This window comes from Megalops cyprinoides, chromosome 14 (genome assembly GCF_013368585.1).
Source record: "Megalops cyprinoides isolate fMegCyp1 chromosome 14, fMegCyp1.pri, whole genome shotgun sequence".
In the NCBI taxonomy this organism is placed as follows: domain Eukaryota; kingdom Metazoa; phylum Chordata; class Actinopteri; order Elopiformes; family Megalopidae; genus Megalops; species Megalops cyprinoides.
In genome coordinates, this window is record NC_050596.1 from 33,234,343 (window position 1) to 33,250,307 (window position 15,965).

At 48.9% G+C, this 15,965-nt stretch overlaps 1 protein-coding gene across 3 annotated transcripts in view; it reads left to right on the plus strand.

Annotated features, from left to right (window-relative positions):
* Positions 1–15,507, plus strand: part of LOC118788763 (kalirin-like) — a 160,240-nt gene extending 144,733 nt beyond the window's left edge. Inside the window, exons 35-49 of one of the 3 annotated variants that reach the window (XM_036544814.1) lie at positions 3,690–3,993; positions 5,511–5,643; positions 6,541–6,636; positions 7,631–7,746; positions 8,266–8,332; positions 9,460–9,563; positions 9,937–10,006; positions 10,332–10,418; positions 10,865–10,957; positions 11,231–11,281; positions 11,445–11,522; positions 12,565–12,750; positions 13,296–13,467; positions 13,689–13,918; positions 15,141–15,507. In XM_036544814.1, coding sequence (XP_036400707.1) covers positions 3,690–3,993; positions 5,511–5,643; positions 6,541–6,636; positions 7,631–7,746; positions 8,266–8,332; positions 9,460–9,563; positions 9,937–10,006; positions 10,332–10,418; positions 10,865–10,957; positions 11,231–11,281; positions 11,445–11,522; positions 12,565–12,750; positions 13,296–13,467; positions 13,689–13,918; positions 15,141–15,395 — 2,042 coding nt within the window. In that variant the 3' untranslated portion in view covers positions 15,396–15,507. Of the gene's footprint in view, positions 1–3,689; positions 3,994–5,241; positions 5,644–6,540; positions 6,637–7,630; positions 7,747–8,265; positions 8,333–9,459; positions 9,564–9,936; positions 10,007–10,331; positions 10,419–10,864; positions 10,958–11,230; positions 11,282–11,444; positions 11,523–12,564; positions 12,751–13,295; positions 13,468–13,688; positions 13,919–15,140 lie in introns of those variants that run through there. The other 2 variants (XM_036544812.1, XM_036544813.1) reach the window with 2 other exon arrangements.
* Positions 15,508–15,965: the final 458 nt, after the last annotated feature.

The window sequence follows — 15,965 nt, forward strand, 5'->3', positions numbered from 1 at the left end:
CTCTGATAACCATGCAGTCATCCAGCGTACGTGACCAGAGTCTCCCACATGATTCTGTCCAAGGTCACCAGGCTTTAATGATTCATCTCTCACTGAAGCCAGCATTCAGCAGCCAAGGAGCACGCTCTCAGTACCTACTGCAGGCTCTCCCATAAAGGTCTGCCTGTGGCTCACTGGGGCTAAGGTGTGGGTTCATGCATATTTCATGCATATGTGCTAATTACAATCCCATTTATATTTACACCTTTTTTCCTTTAATGAAAAATGAAACTATGAAAGTGAAACCTATGAAGCAAAACTGTGGAAACTAAGAAAACTATGAAAAAGTTAGTGAGTCAGTATTTTTTCACAAGCACAGATACTGCCATATTTTCATGAATATTGATGTAGTAATTAGCGGGAAAGGCCACCTGTGGCGTTGTGCGGAGCAGTGATATCAGCTGATCTCAGGTCACACATCGACTCATTCCTGTGTAAGCTACAGTGCCACGGTGCACAGCAGAAACTGCTCTGGGACCTGTGGAGGCTCTCTAAGATATCATTTACATTGTCATGTTGCTTGTCTCAGCTTTTGTGTAATTACCCTCTGATGGGCTTATCAGGTTTATATGTGTGGGTTTGTCGTTACGTACATCATTCAGTTTTCCAGCTGGGTATTTCCTGAAGCACTGTAGCTTGGACACAGTGCAGCACAAGGGGTCAAATCTGTACCCTCTTTTGTCATAAATTTACTATCAAACCACTGTGCTACAGGGCCTAGTAGTTGTGACTTTATACAAGTTAACCTATTTATAGCAGACATTATAGATTATGATCTAGATGTCAGGTAATGTAGTATGGATTACAGAGATGAAAATGGTATCCGCTACAGCAGAGGTCTCTAAATATGGTGTATCTGTAAATGTTGTCCTTTACTGGATTTCATGTTTATTTTTCCACACCAGACACGAATGTGTCTTTAATGGTTGTGTTTTTCTACACGTCAGAAACAAGATAATAATACAGAGAGGTCAGAGCAGGTGGAAGGGGTGGAGGGCAGACAGCGGCAAAGGGCAGGGCTGTGGAATCGGTTGCCAGTTCGATTCTCTGGTGTTGTACCCTTGGGGTGAGGTAGCTAACCCAAGCTGCCTGAGTAAATACCCCTCTGTATGAAAAGGTAAGGTGTAACAGGACGAGCTGTGTGAGTCCCTCTGGATCAGTAAACAGCATGCAGTGAGGCTGCAGGATCGCACTTTCCCCGGCAGCGCCGCCATCGGCTGCATCCATCTCTGCATGCGTCTCTGCCTCTCTGGGGCGGATGGCCTGCGCTTCCGCGTGGCTTCACCCCGCAGACAGCGCCCTGTTCTCCTGCACCACAGGCCCGCTCCACAGAGCGCCTGACAGCACAGACACACCCAGCGCTCTCGCCTCACTGCGCTGTCTCTGTGCTCCCTGCGTGTCCTCTCAGGCCGCTCCTGGGTTAGTTTTCCCGTCAGTGTCCCTTGTAAGGGGTGAATTGGGCATTGTTTCTTATGGAACAATGCACAGGCCGATACTTCTCACAGCCCCAGCACCGGTGCAGTGAATATCTCATTTTGAAACTTGCATTTGCATGTACTTAGCCAGTACTTTTTTTTGCTGACTCATCCAGTTTTGCTGGCGTAGCAGTGGAAAATATTTCAGTACGACCTAATATGATATGCATGGAGTGTAATTATTACAAGGAAGTTTATTGCAGTGATGTGAAGCCCAGAGCAAGAAAGCCATGCTCTAGGGGAGGATGCTCAGTTTGACAGGTAGCAGGAAGTAACAGGGAATAGAAGAAAAGGATCATGGGAAATTGACTGACAGATTTTTGTGTGTGTGGGGGGGGGGGGGGGGGGGTCACTGAACAGACACATGCTGTATGGCTCCTGTGGGACGGTGTCAGCGTGAGAACATCAGTAACGAGGAATCAGACAGATGAGAAAACAGCGACTCATGCCTAATAGCTTTGGCAGGTGGTCACCATGTAAGACGTGTTGGAGAATCCCAGAGACAGACCTCCTGTACCTCTGTGTCCCCTTTGTGTCTCTGTGTTCAGGCTCTGGTCGGCACTGTGAAAGAGTCATGCTTCCTTAGATAACGGTCAGTAAGCAGTGGGGGGGTGATCATACCACAGGACTCGATTCTCTGGTTTTATGTGATCTTACACAAAGGTGATTAATGCGCACCTGTGGAGAGGTGTATGATTTCGCAGAGACAAAGATTGTCGGTGAATGAGACCGCATATGGCGAGTAATATGCCATTGATTCATGCCACTCAAAGCTTGGTCAATTCACAGCAATCAGCAGCTGAAAGATTACCTGCACTTCTTGCTCTGTGAGTATATCTACACTGTCCGTTCTCAGTAATGTAATGAAACTGTAATGAAATGAAGAGGTTTGTGCAGAGCCCAGTTCTCTCTGAGTAAGACCACAGTGTAGTGAGTAAAGCTGGCTCTGAATCACTAAATGACATGCCTGTTTGTTAGCAGCAACCCGCCTTTGGCTTCAAGCGCTGATCGCTGTAAGTGTGTCTCAGAATAGCACTGTGTTGTAGGGTCAACGTTGGATTAACGTTGTGTTTATGTTTCTGATGTTGTGTCTGCTCCATGTCCTCAAAGTGAACTAGAGGTGGCTGTAGTGTGATTGAGAGCGTTGTGGTTCACTGACCAGGCAAGAGGTGGGGAAAGGAATCTGCTCTGCCTGATATCTGAGAAAGAAAACATGTGGTGAACTGACACAGTAGTGAAATACGCCTCTGTAAAACAGCAGTGCTGATAAATCCATAAGACTGTGTTTTTAATGAGTGGACAGATCTCTCATTCCTGATTCATAATTCAGGTTGTGGAATGAGCACGTGTCTTTAGGAGTGACCTGAAGGAGGTTGTTTTTTTCGGTGAGGTCATGTGTTTTCTGTGACGGCAAGGCAAGGCTGAGAGTGGCCCCCACCCTTGTGTTTGTACTGTAGTGACTATAGAGGCAGTCTCCATCGGGACCGGGAGCAGGCGTGCATGTGTGTGTGTCCGTGTGTGTGTGTGTGTGTGTGTGTGTGTGTGTGTGTGTGTGTGTGTGTGGGTGGGTGGGTGTGTGGGTGTTTGGTTGTGTGTGTGTGTGTGTGTGTGTGTGTGTGTGTGTGTGTGTGTGTGTGCGCGTGAGTGTGTGTGTGTGTGTGGGTGGGTGTGTGGGTTTTTGGTTGTGTGTGTGTGTGTGTGTGTGTGTGTGTGTGTGTGGGTGTGTCTGTGTGTGAAATATAGTATGAGTCAGCTTTCAGCAGGCACCACGCCTGTGCAGGTCCCAGTTTTCGTACTCTATCAATGATCGATCTGAACAGGCTGCTGACACTCTGGGCTGGGTTCTGGCTTCCCCAGCACTCCACGCTATGCATGTTCAGTGCGTGAAGGCTTCTTCTATTGGCAGGATGCCATGATCGTCATTTCTGTGACTATCTGTTGATGAATATAGTTCTGCTGTCCCCAAACCACTATTTTCTTATTGTCAGTGAATTTAAAAAAGTTAACCATGAAGTTTCACTGAAAATTTTAAGCAGATTAATTGAAGATGCACATATATATATACCCTGCACATATATATATATATATACCCTGTGTCCATGTATATATGTGCATCTGTACGTCGTTATCTGTCCCTTCCTGTGTAACCGCTTGGTTCTTGTGTGTTTGCTGCAGAGAATTACTCGGTCAGCGGCCCGGAGACGAAGACAGAGTCTGTGGCAAACCTGCAGCCTCAGGCCTCCGTGAGCTCCATCCAGACGAGCTCGCCGGGACCCAAACGCTCGGGCAACACGCTGAAGAAATGGCTGACGAGCCCGGTGCGCCGGCTCAGCCACGGCAAGGCCGACAGCAGCGTCAAGAAGATCCCCAGCAAGCCCAAAAAGCGGGACGGCCGCAAGAGCATTGACCTCGGCCCGCCCAAGTTCGGCGAGAACGAGGCCGCACCACAGGACGAGAGTGCCGACGAGGTAACGGGGGAGTGATGGTGTGGGGGGGGGGGGCGCAGTTCGGCTTTAACTGATGACTTTCCCCCTTTGCAGTAACCCAGTTTGTGTCCTGTGCTTCGTCTCCTTTGTTTTTTTGTTGCTGGGAGGTGGGAGTTGAGGTTTTAGGATTTGACACCTGAGCAAAGGTACAGCCGGCCTGGATTACCTGCAAGGCCCGTTCCCCTGGAAACCGATCCCTTGAAGGAAGTACCCTTCAGCTCTAGTTCTGATGCAGGTTTGAGCCTCCCTCACCCTGTAGAGACAGATTATCTGGATATGAATCTGAGAGCCTTTCACAGCTCCAGTCTGAGCTAACCAGTGTTATGGTGCAATTTAAAGAAGTCAGCACTGACTTCCTTAATTCAACAGCAGATTTAATAGATGATAACCAGCAAGCGGTCAACACCTTTGGCTGACCCACACCACCCAGCAGAGATGGCGAAAAAAGTCAGAGAAACATTTTCTCAATGCTGGCCACAACTGTCAGCTCTGCTCAGCTGGAGGAGACAGAAGAGGTCTGAGACAGACCTTCATTCTCGCTTGTTAACTCCCTGTTCAACAAAGTAACCTGCCTGCGACTTTTTTAAAGTTCTTGCATGTTCTTTCGTGATTACACTCACTAGCAAATTCACGCCGTCTGGAAAAGGGTCACAATCATTACTACATGTTAAGGAAGCAGGACTGCAGTGGTGGGGAGGGTCCCAGGCCCCAGGCCCCAGGCCCCAGGCCCCGGGCCCGACTGCCTGTCAGACGGCCGCTCTGTACACGCAAGAGCATTTTGGCACTACATGGCAGTGAGCCATTTCCTCCTGGCCTGTTGTTTTTGTCCCTGTGTCACGCGCGACCGCGCTGTTTTCTGTTTATGTTTTTGGAGCGGCGAATAGCGGCCTTTGTTTTGCATGCCGTCCCCTGAGGCCTGCGAGTGACCGTGTGGCAGCGTCTCTTGCCTGCAGTGGCTCGCGCCTACGGCTCGACTTGCTGATTCTTATCAGCACTGAACGGTAGCTCTGTCTTCGTCACATGCAAATCGTGTGACACCAGAGCTTCTCCGCGCTTTGCTCTGGGGGAAAACTGCTTCGCTGCATCAGTAAACGGGACCTCTTCCCTCCCTCGGTGTTAAGCACACTGGAGGAAAACAGTAGTAATTTCACCTTGTTCACAGCCACTTATTTTAACAGCGCCTTTTAGACTCCTGGGGAAGAGCATGGATTACGTGTACAGAGGGTGTATTAGGTGTCCCTTTGCAGATGGCAGTGTTCTCCTTTCCTTCGTACATCATGTTCTGTGTTGTGCGATTTGTCTGTGCACCTTCTCCGCACTGTGGGGGTGTTCAGACAGAGGGGGTGTGCACTGATCCCACTTCCTGCTGCGCGTGGCTGTGCTACGCATCGTGTGATTGGACAAAGGGCCACTGTGGCTATGGCGACCCCTGTGAACTCCGCAGCGAGGTCCCGGTCAGACCCGCAAACTCCCTGACCCCCTGTCCCTTCTCCCCCTCACAGAGGGGCAGAAAGGAGGGCACCCTGTCCAAGTCGTCCTCCGGAATGCAGAGCGGAGGAGAGGAGGAGCCTGAAGACGAGTCACACCTGCCCCTCCCGCCCCCCATGGAGATTATCAAGGACCCCTCGTCCCAGGAGGAGAAGGTAACGCTTGCCAGGTGTTCTCCCAGCAGGTTGTCCGGCGCAGGGTTCCGCTGAGGAGGTGCCGAGGAGGAGGAGGTGTAAGAGCGCGTAGCTCAGGAGTGATCAGACACCTCAGACACCTCAGCCTCCATCCATCTGTGAAGTCATCTGGCACACCTGCCCCCCCTCCCCCATCTCCCCCAGTGCTACCCCCATGCTGCTAACAGAAGGCTCCTGTCTAGGGCCCGTCTGCACCCCCCCGCTGTCACCCCAGACTGCCTCTCAGGGCTCCACTCTCCCCATCCTGTCCTTGTTCCTGCAGGAGAGTCGTCTTTCAGGACCCACCCCAAACACCCTGTTTCCCCCCCCAACACCAGTGCCTTTCACCACACAGTGCCTCCTGCATCATCCCCCCAGCTCTGTCCTTAACCCCCTTGCCTTAACACACCCAGACTGCTGTGAAACACACAGGCACAGGCACAAGCGCGCGCACGCACGCACGCACGCACACACACACACGCACACACACACTCACACACACACACACACACACACATACAGGCACGCATTGGCTCCCACGGATTGTCTCATTCACAGAAACCCATTTATCCTCTGTAACGTTTCAGGCGCGTTGCTGTTGTACGCTCTGCAGCATTCCCTAACCCCTCCGTAAGACTGTGGCAGTATTAGTTTCTCAATCACCACCACAGGCATGTTGCAGCCCCACAGTGCTGCCACAACCAGTCACCAGACACGCCAACGGTGGGCCCGGTGAAGCTATCCCATGATTCCCTCAGAGCTCGCCTCACATTCTGCCTTCCACGCCTCCCTGACTACCTACTAACCTCCTGTGTCTTTGTCTCCCTCTCCCCTCTCTCCTCCCCGCTAACGCGTGCTTCATCACTCCTTGCCCCGCAGTCTTCCTCTTTGCTAACCGCGCGGCAGGGCTCGGCTGACGTCCCCAGCGCTGCGGAGCTGGTCACTGCCATAGAGAAACTGGCCCAAACTAAGATGGTAAGTGTAGCCAGACGCTGCAGCAGCAGGTCCCGGGCCCGGAAAAGCGCAAACATCCGGTCCGAGCAGGGCTGGAGGCTGGAGTCGGGTTCAGGAGCGCGCCGCCGTGTTTACCGGCCATCACAATGCGCTTTGTTCCTCAGAGCAGACGAGGACAAACGGACGATTCGCCGCTCTGTGCCTTCTGCTTGGAGAACAGCAGCGTCTGAAGCGGGATTGCGCTAGCAGAGACGTGCTCTCTGGGCTGTTTTTTTTTTATTCCTTCGCACTTCCTGTCGGAAGGCCACCGACCATGCACTGCCCACCAGAGCCACATGCAGATACTGTTACAGGGGATGCTTATGTGACGTGTGTTTTTTTTTTCTAAATGTCTACACTGTGATGTAGGGATCACATACATGGAAAAATTCCAGCTGCTTTTCACTGTTTTTTTTTCTGTTGTATAGCACATGCCGGCTGACATTGCTGCTGTTGACATTGGTGTGGCTTTGTTAGCTGGAGTGTTTTGATTTGCTCTCGGTTTCAACCTGACGGCCGCAGCCCTTTGAAGTTGAGACGGTACGGCAGTCGTGCGTTTGAGTGCTGGCTGCCTCTTCTCTCAGCGAAGCGGCTCTTAAGTGCAGGGGAAATGGCCCTCTTTAGCATGCGCGGAATTTGATAATGGACTGAAGAGCAGTCAGAGCTGAGTGCACAGAGCCCCACTTTGTGTTTTTCATCATTTCCTGCGCAGCTCATGCCGCTAATCTGCCTCTCTTTCAGCTCTGAGCACAAGGACCCATTTTCCAAAAAAAAAAAAGAAAAGAGAAAGTCCAGCTCGGCCTGATGCGGCCAGTGTGCGGCTGTCATAACTCCTCCTCTCCTCCAGAATGCCTTGCTGGAGCAGACGCCGGCTCTGACCAGTTCTGTAGCCCTCCAGGGCACGGGTGCTTGTGTTTGTGTTTGACCACCACCCCCCCTCCTGAGAACGGTGCACCTGTTCTCTCTCCTGCGACAGACCCTGGAGCCGCGATCGTACCCTGGTTTCAGTGCAGCGAATCCCCCGGACCAGGCATCGGCCCAGCCCAGAGACCCCGAGACCGAGCAGAAGAACAAGGCTCTTCGGGGGCGCATGTAAGAGCTGCCGCAGCTGCAGACAGACAGCTTTCAGAGGGAAGAGGGCATTACAGTTACCCGGCATATCATGATTGTTATTAGATGTTTACTGATCCTCCTTGTTCACTGGGGTGTCCTCTGCCATTACATTTACTTTGTCTGATGAAGGCCGGAAATTCCTGAACCCAGGCTCTCTAAATGGCAGCACACACATTTACACAGGCACAACATGTGAGAATCTAACCAGTGCACCCAGATATGTCTTTTTAGTTTTATTTTTCTCATTCCATTTAACCTTTAGTGTTTAATAGTGCCTTCATTCTAGGTTAGGCCCACAGCCACAGACAGTACAGTGCACAGTACATTACTCTGTGCTATAGGATTCATTATGATTCAGTGTCAGTTTTTTATGCTGTCTGTGTGAGCTTTTAAATGTACTGTTTGGAGAGAACATTCACAAAAATAAATATAGCTCTGGTGTGTCATCGTTTCAGTTATGATATCATAGTTCCGACATCTGTAATTCTCTGCTTCTAGGTTCGTTCTCAATGAGTTGATCCAGACAGAGAAGGACTATGTTAAGGACTTGGGCATTGTGGTGGAGGTGAGTTACTGAGGAAAACTCCCCATTCCTCCCTTATGTGCACATGTACGGTGAGACGCTCCTGATCTCCTGGCAGCGTGTGAACCTGAATGACTGGGTTGTGAAAGGAGCTCTGATTGTGTCATTTCCTGGCCTGTGACCAAGGCCCTGCTGTGTATGAATGATGCTGCTTACACGCTACCTTTCTCTTCCTGTCATCTGCAAATGCACTCAGGAGCCACTTCCTGGAGTGTGTGGAGTGCGTCATTAATATGTGTGCTGGCAGCGTGCGTTACGCCCTGTGAGGGAGACTGTGTCTCGTTCATTTCAGTGTGCAGTACTGTAAGCTGTAATATAACATGTAGCTATGTGCTACAGTGCACTTCACTTGTAAGAATCACATCTGATGATGATTTGATTCTAACAAGGGGTTGATGCTTAAAAACATGATTGCAAATATTTATGCTTTAGTTTTTTTTCTCTTATCTAACTGAGAAATTGCTTGATGCTAGATTAATAAAACAAACAAAAAAAGGCGTAAAACACACAGTGTCACCCTGGGGAGTTATTTTGGAGTGGCCCTGTGAATGTGTGGTTCTGAGTAGAGTACAGCTCATTCCTCTAGTACAGGGAACATCCAATGTCCAGCACCTCAACCACACATATCTAACTGCTTTCTGTCTTCCTAAAAGATGTAGCCTTTTTCAGCAGTAATAGATGCCTGTCCAAACAACATATGCTCTGTGACCTGTCATGCCCAAGACCTGACAGAGCGTCTGTTATGAATATTTACACTGGTCTTCATGTATAAGTGTATTCAAATTCAAATATTTATTCAGTATTAATAAAATATGAATATTTATGTAACCTTTTTGTGGTCAGGAACATAGCCCCAGCTTGTAACATGGGTTAGGTTTCCAGGAGCACATCATGTCCTGAATGTGAGGGTTGCCTACACATGCTGGGCGTGAACCTACAGCGATTTGTGCATGCAGGTTTTTATTTTAACAGCATCAGTGTGGGATTCTGTTTCAGTGTTTTATTCACTACACGCAGTGGATGTATTACATGGATGTATCTTATACTGGTGTTTTTTTACAAAGAGGGTGCAGTATGTTATGCTGTTTTTGTGTATTTCTTCTTCTCAGGGGTTTATGAAGAGAATAGAGGAGAAAGGAGTTCCCGAAGACATGAAAGGAAAAGACAAGATTGTTTTTGGGAACATCCATCAAATTTACGACTGGCACAGAGAGTAGGTTTTTAGTCAGTATGTTGTCCTTTGAACAAATGGGGTGTTTAGGGCAAAAACAGAATAAATGGGGTGTTTATGGTGATGTGTTCTTACAGTGATGTGAGAATGAATGAATGTGATCGCGTATGAAACAGTAAAAGAAATACTTCTGTTGTAGAATTGGGTTACATTGTATATTAAGTGTAACTAATAAAATGACTTACAGTCATAAACATTATTGATGGATAGTGGATGTTTGTTACAGCGAGCATGTTATCAAAGTAAATCAATGTTATTGATAGATGGTGGGTGTTCACGACAGCCAGCCTGTTGTCAAAACAAGTATGTTGATCATTTAAATGAATCTGTATGTGGGATCTGTTTTCCCTCACAGGTTTTTCCTCGGTGAACTGGAGAAATGTCTGGAAGATCATGACAGACTTGCACAGCTTTTCATAAAACATGTACGTGTGACATTAGCCAATGCACACCTGTCTTATTGTCACATTGAGATTTCACAACTTAAAATGGTAATTTTATATTTTAGCTTGTAATGTATTCAACTGGAGCAGAGGAGTGAGTTGTTCAAGCAGTATGTGTGCTTTTTTGGTCAAAGTGTCAAAGCTTGAGGCAGAAGTTCCCCACATGTGGTGATCTATGACCATATTTCCCAAGCACAGTTCTAACCATAACCATTGCAAGCTAAAAGGCAAAACTGGTCCTGGATCAGCCTTGCTGACAGCTTTTTTTTCATGGATCAATATTAAAAACGTGTTTGTTTTTTTGCAGGAGAGACGATTGCACATGTATGTGGTTTACTGTCAGAACAAACCCAGGTCTGAGTATGTTGTGGCTGAATATGACGCTTACTTTGAGGTAAAGATATTTTTTATTTATTTATTTTTTAAACCAACACTCAACTCACAGAACAATGCAAATACATACTCATATAATTCCCCAATTAAATCACTGGGAAACATGTTTTAGAAGACACCAAGGGCTGTTCTCTGAAAAAGTAATTATTTAACTTTGTATGTAATGCATGTCTTTCTGAGGTCTGAGAAGTTTGATTTCTGTGAAGTGCTAGTATGTGTGTGAAAATGAACCCCAGGGAAAGTGTTCAGTTGGACACACCAAGCGAACAGCCCACGCAAGGCAGCCCACCCATAAATGCTTTGGAATGGCTATCCGAACATTCCAGAATCTTTCCCTGGGCTTGATTTTTTCATATAACAACATTTGCCTTCTAACACTTCGTAAATATTACATTGTATTGATGTCTCTTTATTGGAATTAATTTTAGTTCATAATTCCCTTCACAGGAAGTGCAGCAGGAAATAAACTCAAGGATGACCATTAGCGACTATCTGATCAAACCCATCCAGAGAATAACCAAGTACCAGCTGCTCCTCAAGGTAAACTGCCATGTCCTGATCTGACTGACAGAGTGGGTTTGTGGGGTTTAGGTTGTGGTTTAGGAATAGTTAGGAATAGTTTAGCCATAGTTTGGCTGAATTGCTTCAGAATCACCCAACTGTATAAGCTATGAATGATATGCAAACCTGAAAAGCCGAGGATGTCACCTGGTAACCAGATCAATGGAAAATACCAGTGTAGATTGTTGTGTGATCTCACGGGGACAACATATTGGGATACAGGCTACATGTGGTGTGTCTTGTGTTTCTAAGGACTTCCTGAAGTACAGCTCAAAGGCTGGTATGGACTGCCAGGACATTGAGGTGAGAAACTGGACATTTTCTGTGTTTGTACTATGTATTTGCATTTGTAATTGAATGGTGCTGGTGTCTCTGGACTCGTATCAGTGCATTGTCATACTAAATTGAGTCGCTGAAAGTTAATTGTGTTGATATTCACATGTTGAAGTGAGGTGTTATTTTGCAGAAAGCGGTTGATTTGATGTTCCTGGTGCCAAAGAGATGCAATGACATGATGAATCTGGGCCGCCTGCAAGGCTACGAGGTACAGTACTGCATGGGAGTCAGTGTGTGAGTCACTGTGCAGGAGTCAGTGTGTGAGTCACTGCACAGGAGTCAGTGTGTGAGGCACTGCACAGGAGTCAGGGTGTGAGGCACTGCACAGGAGTCAGTGTGTGAGTCACTGTGCAGGAGTCAGTGTGTGAGGCACTGCCCTGGAGTCAGTGCGTGAGTCACTGTGCAGGAGTCAGGGTGTGAGGCACTGCACAGGAGTCAGTGTGTGAGTCACTGTGCAGGAGTCAGTGTGTGAGGCACTGCCCTGGAGTCAGTGCGTGAGTCACTGTGCAGGAGTCAGGGTGTGAGGCACTGCCCTGGAGTCAGTGCGTGAGTCACTGTGCAGGAGTCAGGGTGTGAGGCACTGCACAGGAGTCAGTGCGTGAGTCACTGTGCAGGAGTCAGGGTGTGAGGCACTGCCCTGGAGTCAGTGCGTGAGTCACTGTGCAGGAGTCAGGGTGTGAGGCACTGCCCTGGAGTCAGTGCGTGAGTCACTGTGCAGGAGTCAGGGTGTGAGGCACTGCCCTGGAGTCAGTGCGTGAGTCACTGTGCAGGAGTCAGGGTGTGAGGCACTGCCCTGGAGTCAGTGCGTGAGTCACTGTGCAGGAGTCAGTGTTACAGTAGTACACAGTGGGAATCTGTTCTTAGAGATATACCATGCCTTCAGTGTATCTGCATGTGGATTTGATTACATGCAAGGACGTATTTACACTCACAGAGAGAAAGGACATATTTACTTTATTTACTGATTAACTTCATTCTTTGGTGTCGAGACAGAGAGGGGAACGATCCCTTTTATTCTTCAGTACTGAGAGTGAGAGAGAGAGAGTGTGAAAGAGCAAGAGGGACAATGTATTTGATGTTTTATTCTAGGTATACTCCTCAGTGTAGCGATGCAGAGAGAGGACTAATTCGGTTTTTTCTCCTGCTCTGAGAGCGGCAGACAAAGAGACAGAACCTGTTGAGCATTTTGTTCTTGTTAGTTTGGAGGTTCAGACAGTGCAGTCTGACCCAGTCTGTGCTCCGCTCCGCAGGGAAAGCTGACCAGCCAGGGCAAGCTGCTGCAGCAGGACACCTTCTTTGTCACCGAGCAGGACTCATCTGTCCTGTCACGCAGCAAGGAGCGCAGGGTCTTCCTCTTCGAGCAGATCGTCATCTTCAGCGAGCTGCTTCGCAAGGGCTCGTCCACACCTGGGTACCAGTTCAAAAAGAGCATCAAGGTATGCTGTGCACCTGGCTTACAGCAAACGCAGCCTGCACTGCTGTGATTGACAGCACGCTGGTGGTGAAACCCGATTGGTCAGGGTGCACAGTGGAGACTGAGCACACTATGTCATACATTTCAGAATCATTTAGTCAGCAAGGGTTAGAGTGGCAGGACGCTGATCAGGATGCCAGTACTGGCATTCTTTTGGTTGGTTATTGGCAGATATTTGTATGCAGACTGATAAGGTCACTCTTAAAGATCACCTTGAGGTGTTTCCTCAAACATTTCCAGGACTCAACCTTATATTCTCAATGTTCTCAACCTTATTTTCATTACAGTACTCATATAAGTCTAGCTTGAAGTAAAACGTATATTCTGTGAAGTATCCATTCATACTTGGAAATACAACCCAGGACGAATTTTTGGTGGGACACACTTAATTACACATCAATTAAATTCCCTTGACCACACTGGCTGTAATGCACCAACCAGACAAATTTTTCCCAGAATTCCCATGGGCTTGTGTTTATTGATTTGGCTGTTTGTGTGGGCCTGCAGGTGAGCTACCTGAGCATGGACCCCAATGTGGACAACGACCCCTGTAAGTTCGTGCTGTACTGCCGCGGCTCGTCTGAGCGCTTCACCCTGCAGGCTGCCAACCAGGAAATCAAGCAGGTGTGGGTGCGAGACATCCATGAGGTGCTGGAGGCCCAGAGCAACTTCCTCTCAGGTACAAAAAAGGGACTGTGTGGTGCAGGGGTCAGGGGCGGTGATGTAAAGTGGCTCAACAAGAAGATAACGTGAGATGCACAAGCTGAATGAGCAGTGGGAATTCCTCTGTATCCAGCCTGTGGTCATTGGAGACCTCAGCTCTCTGGTGATTTTAGCATAGACCTCCCTGGCTGTGACTCTGATCGAAGGCATTGTGTTGTGCTGGGCTTCCATCCACAGCTCTGCAGTCTCCGATCGAGTACCAGAAGAAGGAGACATCTCTGACCCGAAACCCGTCCGGCAGCGGCCGCCCCCCCCAGTCCAACAGCCGGCCCCATTCCTCCAGCTCCGGAGGGGCGGAAAAGCCCCCCCACTCAGGCCGCGCCTCCACGCCCCTCAAGCTAACTACCTCCAACGGCAGCCCCTGCTACGACCCCCAGAAACACGGCGAGCGATACCAGGCTGCCGGGGTGAGTCCGGGGGCGTCCCCCTAGGGTGACCACTTTAGTAGCAAATCACACCATTAGTGGCGATGCACCACAGAATACGCTTCTGAAGGTGTGTTATTATCAGCAGCGACGCACCACAGAATACGCTTCTGAAGGTGTGTTATTATCAGCAGCGACGCACCACAGAATACGCTTCTGAAGGTGTGTTATTATCAGCAGCGACGCACCGCAGAACACGCTTCTGAAGGTGTGTTATTATCAGCAGCGACGCACCGCAGAACACGCTTCTGAAAGTGTGTTATTATCAGCAGCGACGCACCACAGAACACGCTTCTGAAAGAGTGTTATTATCAGCAGTGACGCACCGCAGAACACGCTTCTGAAAGTGTGTTATTTTCGCAGCAACACCGCAGAACACGCTTCTGAAAGTGTGTAATTATCAGCAGTGACGCACCGCAGAACACGCTTCTGAAAGTGTGTTATTTTCGCAGCAACACCGCAGAACACGCTTCTGAAAGTGTGTAATTATCAGCAGTGATGCAGCACAGAACGCACTTCTGAAAGAGTGTTATTATCAGCAGCGACACACCGGAGAACACGCTTCTGAAGGTGTGTTATTATTAGCGTCAACGCACCACAGAACGCACTTCTGAAGGTGTGTTATTATTAGCGGTGACGCTGCCCCAGTTCCGCCCGTTCAATGTGAGACCGGGCCGCTGCTGTTCTCACTCGCTCATGGCCTTCAACCCTCGCAATTGTGCCACCGCCCCTGCTGCTGTGCAATGAATCACCTTGTCAAAATAAGAGCCGCTCAAGGAGCTTCTCAGTAACCCAGATACTTTTATTTTTAAACATCCTAGACTTATTTCCTTGGCCTGCTGTCAAGTGCAGCAAAGGTGGCTGGGGCGTTTATGTCCTTTCTCCTTCACCTGTTGTAGGCTGCTGAAGGATGCAGCCTTAATTTACCTGGGCAAATTAAAGGTGCCAGGTAGCACTCAAAAGAAATTGTACCAGTGTAGTTAGCATATCAAGCCATATCCTACGTACAAAGCTACTGAGTGTTTCAGCAAAATGTAGGTGAGTATAGAGGAAGGATCCCAGATGGATACTGTGTCTAACTGTGGGAATCAAGCCTGTCATGCAGGATGTGAGGCAGGGTGGAGACACCCAAAAACAGTGAAGGGAGGAGGGGGCACTTCCTCCTGCAGTCATGTGACCCTCGCTCTTCCTGTCGGCCCTGCAGCACGACGAGGCTGGCTGCAACGGCATGTCGTCGGCGGTGATGGTGACGCAGGACTACAGCGCGCTGAAGGAAAACGAGGTGTGCGTGAGCCAGGGGGAGGTGGTGCAGGTCCTGGCCACCAATCAGCAGAGCATGTGCCTGGTGTACCGTCCCGCCAGCAGCCGCTCCCCCGCGGCCGAGGGCTGGGTGCCAGGGCACGTGCTGGCCCCCCTCTCCAAACCGCTCGCCGACGCCGCCGAGGCCAACGTCAAGTAAGCGTCCCGCGGCCCCCGGCCCCGCCCCCCACAGCTCTGATTGGATCGAGAGAGACGCTGCACGCCGCCCCCTGCTGGCTCAACCCCTCCATGGGAGAAACCGAGTGGGTCCGAGCGCAGGGGAAGTCTCCGTAGACAGATCTTTTTGTGAATATGTGTAAAAAAAAAAAGAAGAAATAATTACTAAATAAATGACGTACATAAAAAGGCCGATAGTGCCATGGTGGCCTGTTCATGTAGAGAAAAGGAGAGACTGATCTCACGTCACTGCGGGACTGGCCGCACCAGACGCTCATTTCCGCTTCCTGCGTTTCTCATACCTTCTGTTCCTTTACACCTTTGGCAAAAAAAAAAGAATCGAAGAGGCTTTGTGACGATCCAAGGCCTATTTCTTCACATGGAGAAAATCTGTTATTGTCTATGGCAATTTGTTTGTACAGCTTGTATTTTTCTTTATTTTGATTTTATCTTGAAGGAATTGATTTTTTATTTGGCGTTATCAAATATGTTGGCAGTTTACTGTAAAAATTGTTTTCTGTTTGTTTAATATACTCTTTCCAGTACATTCCTG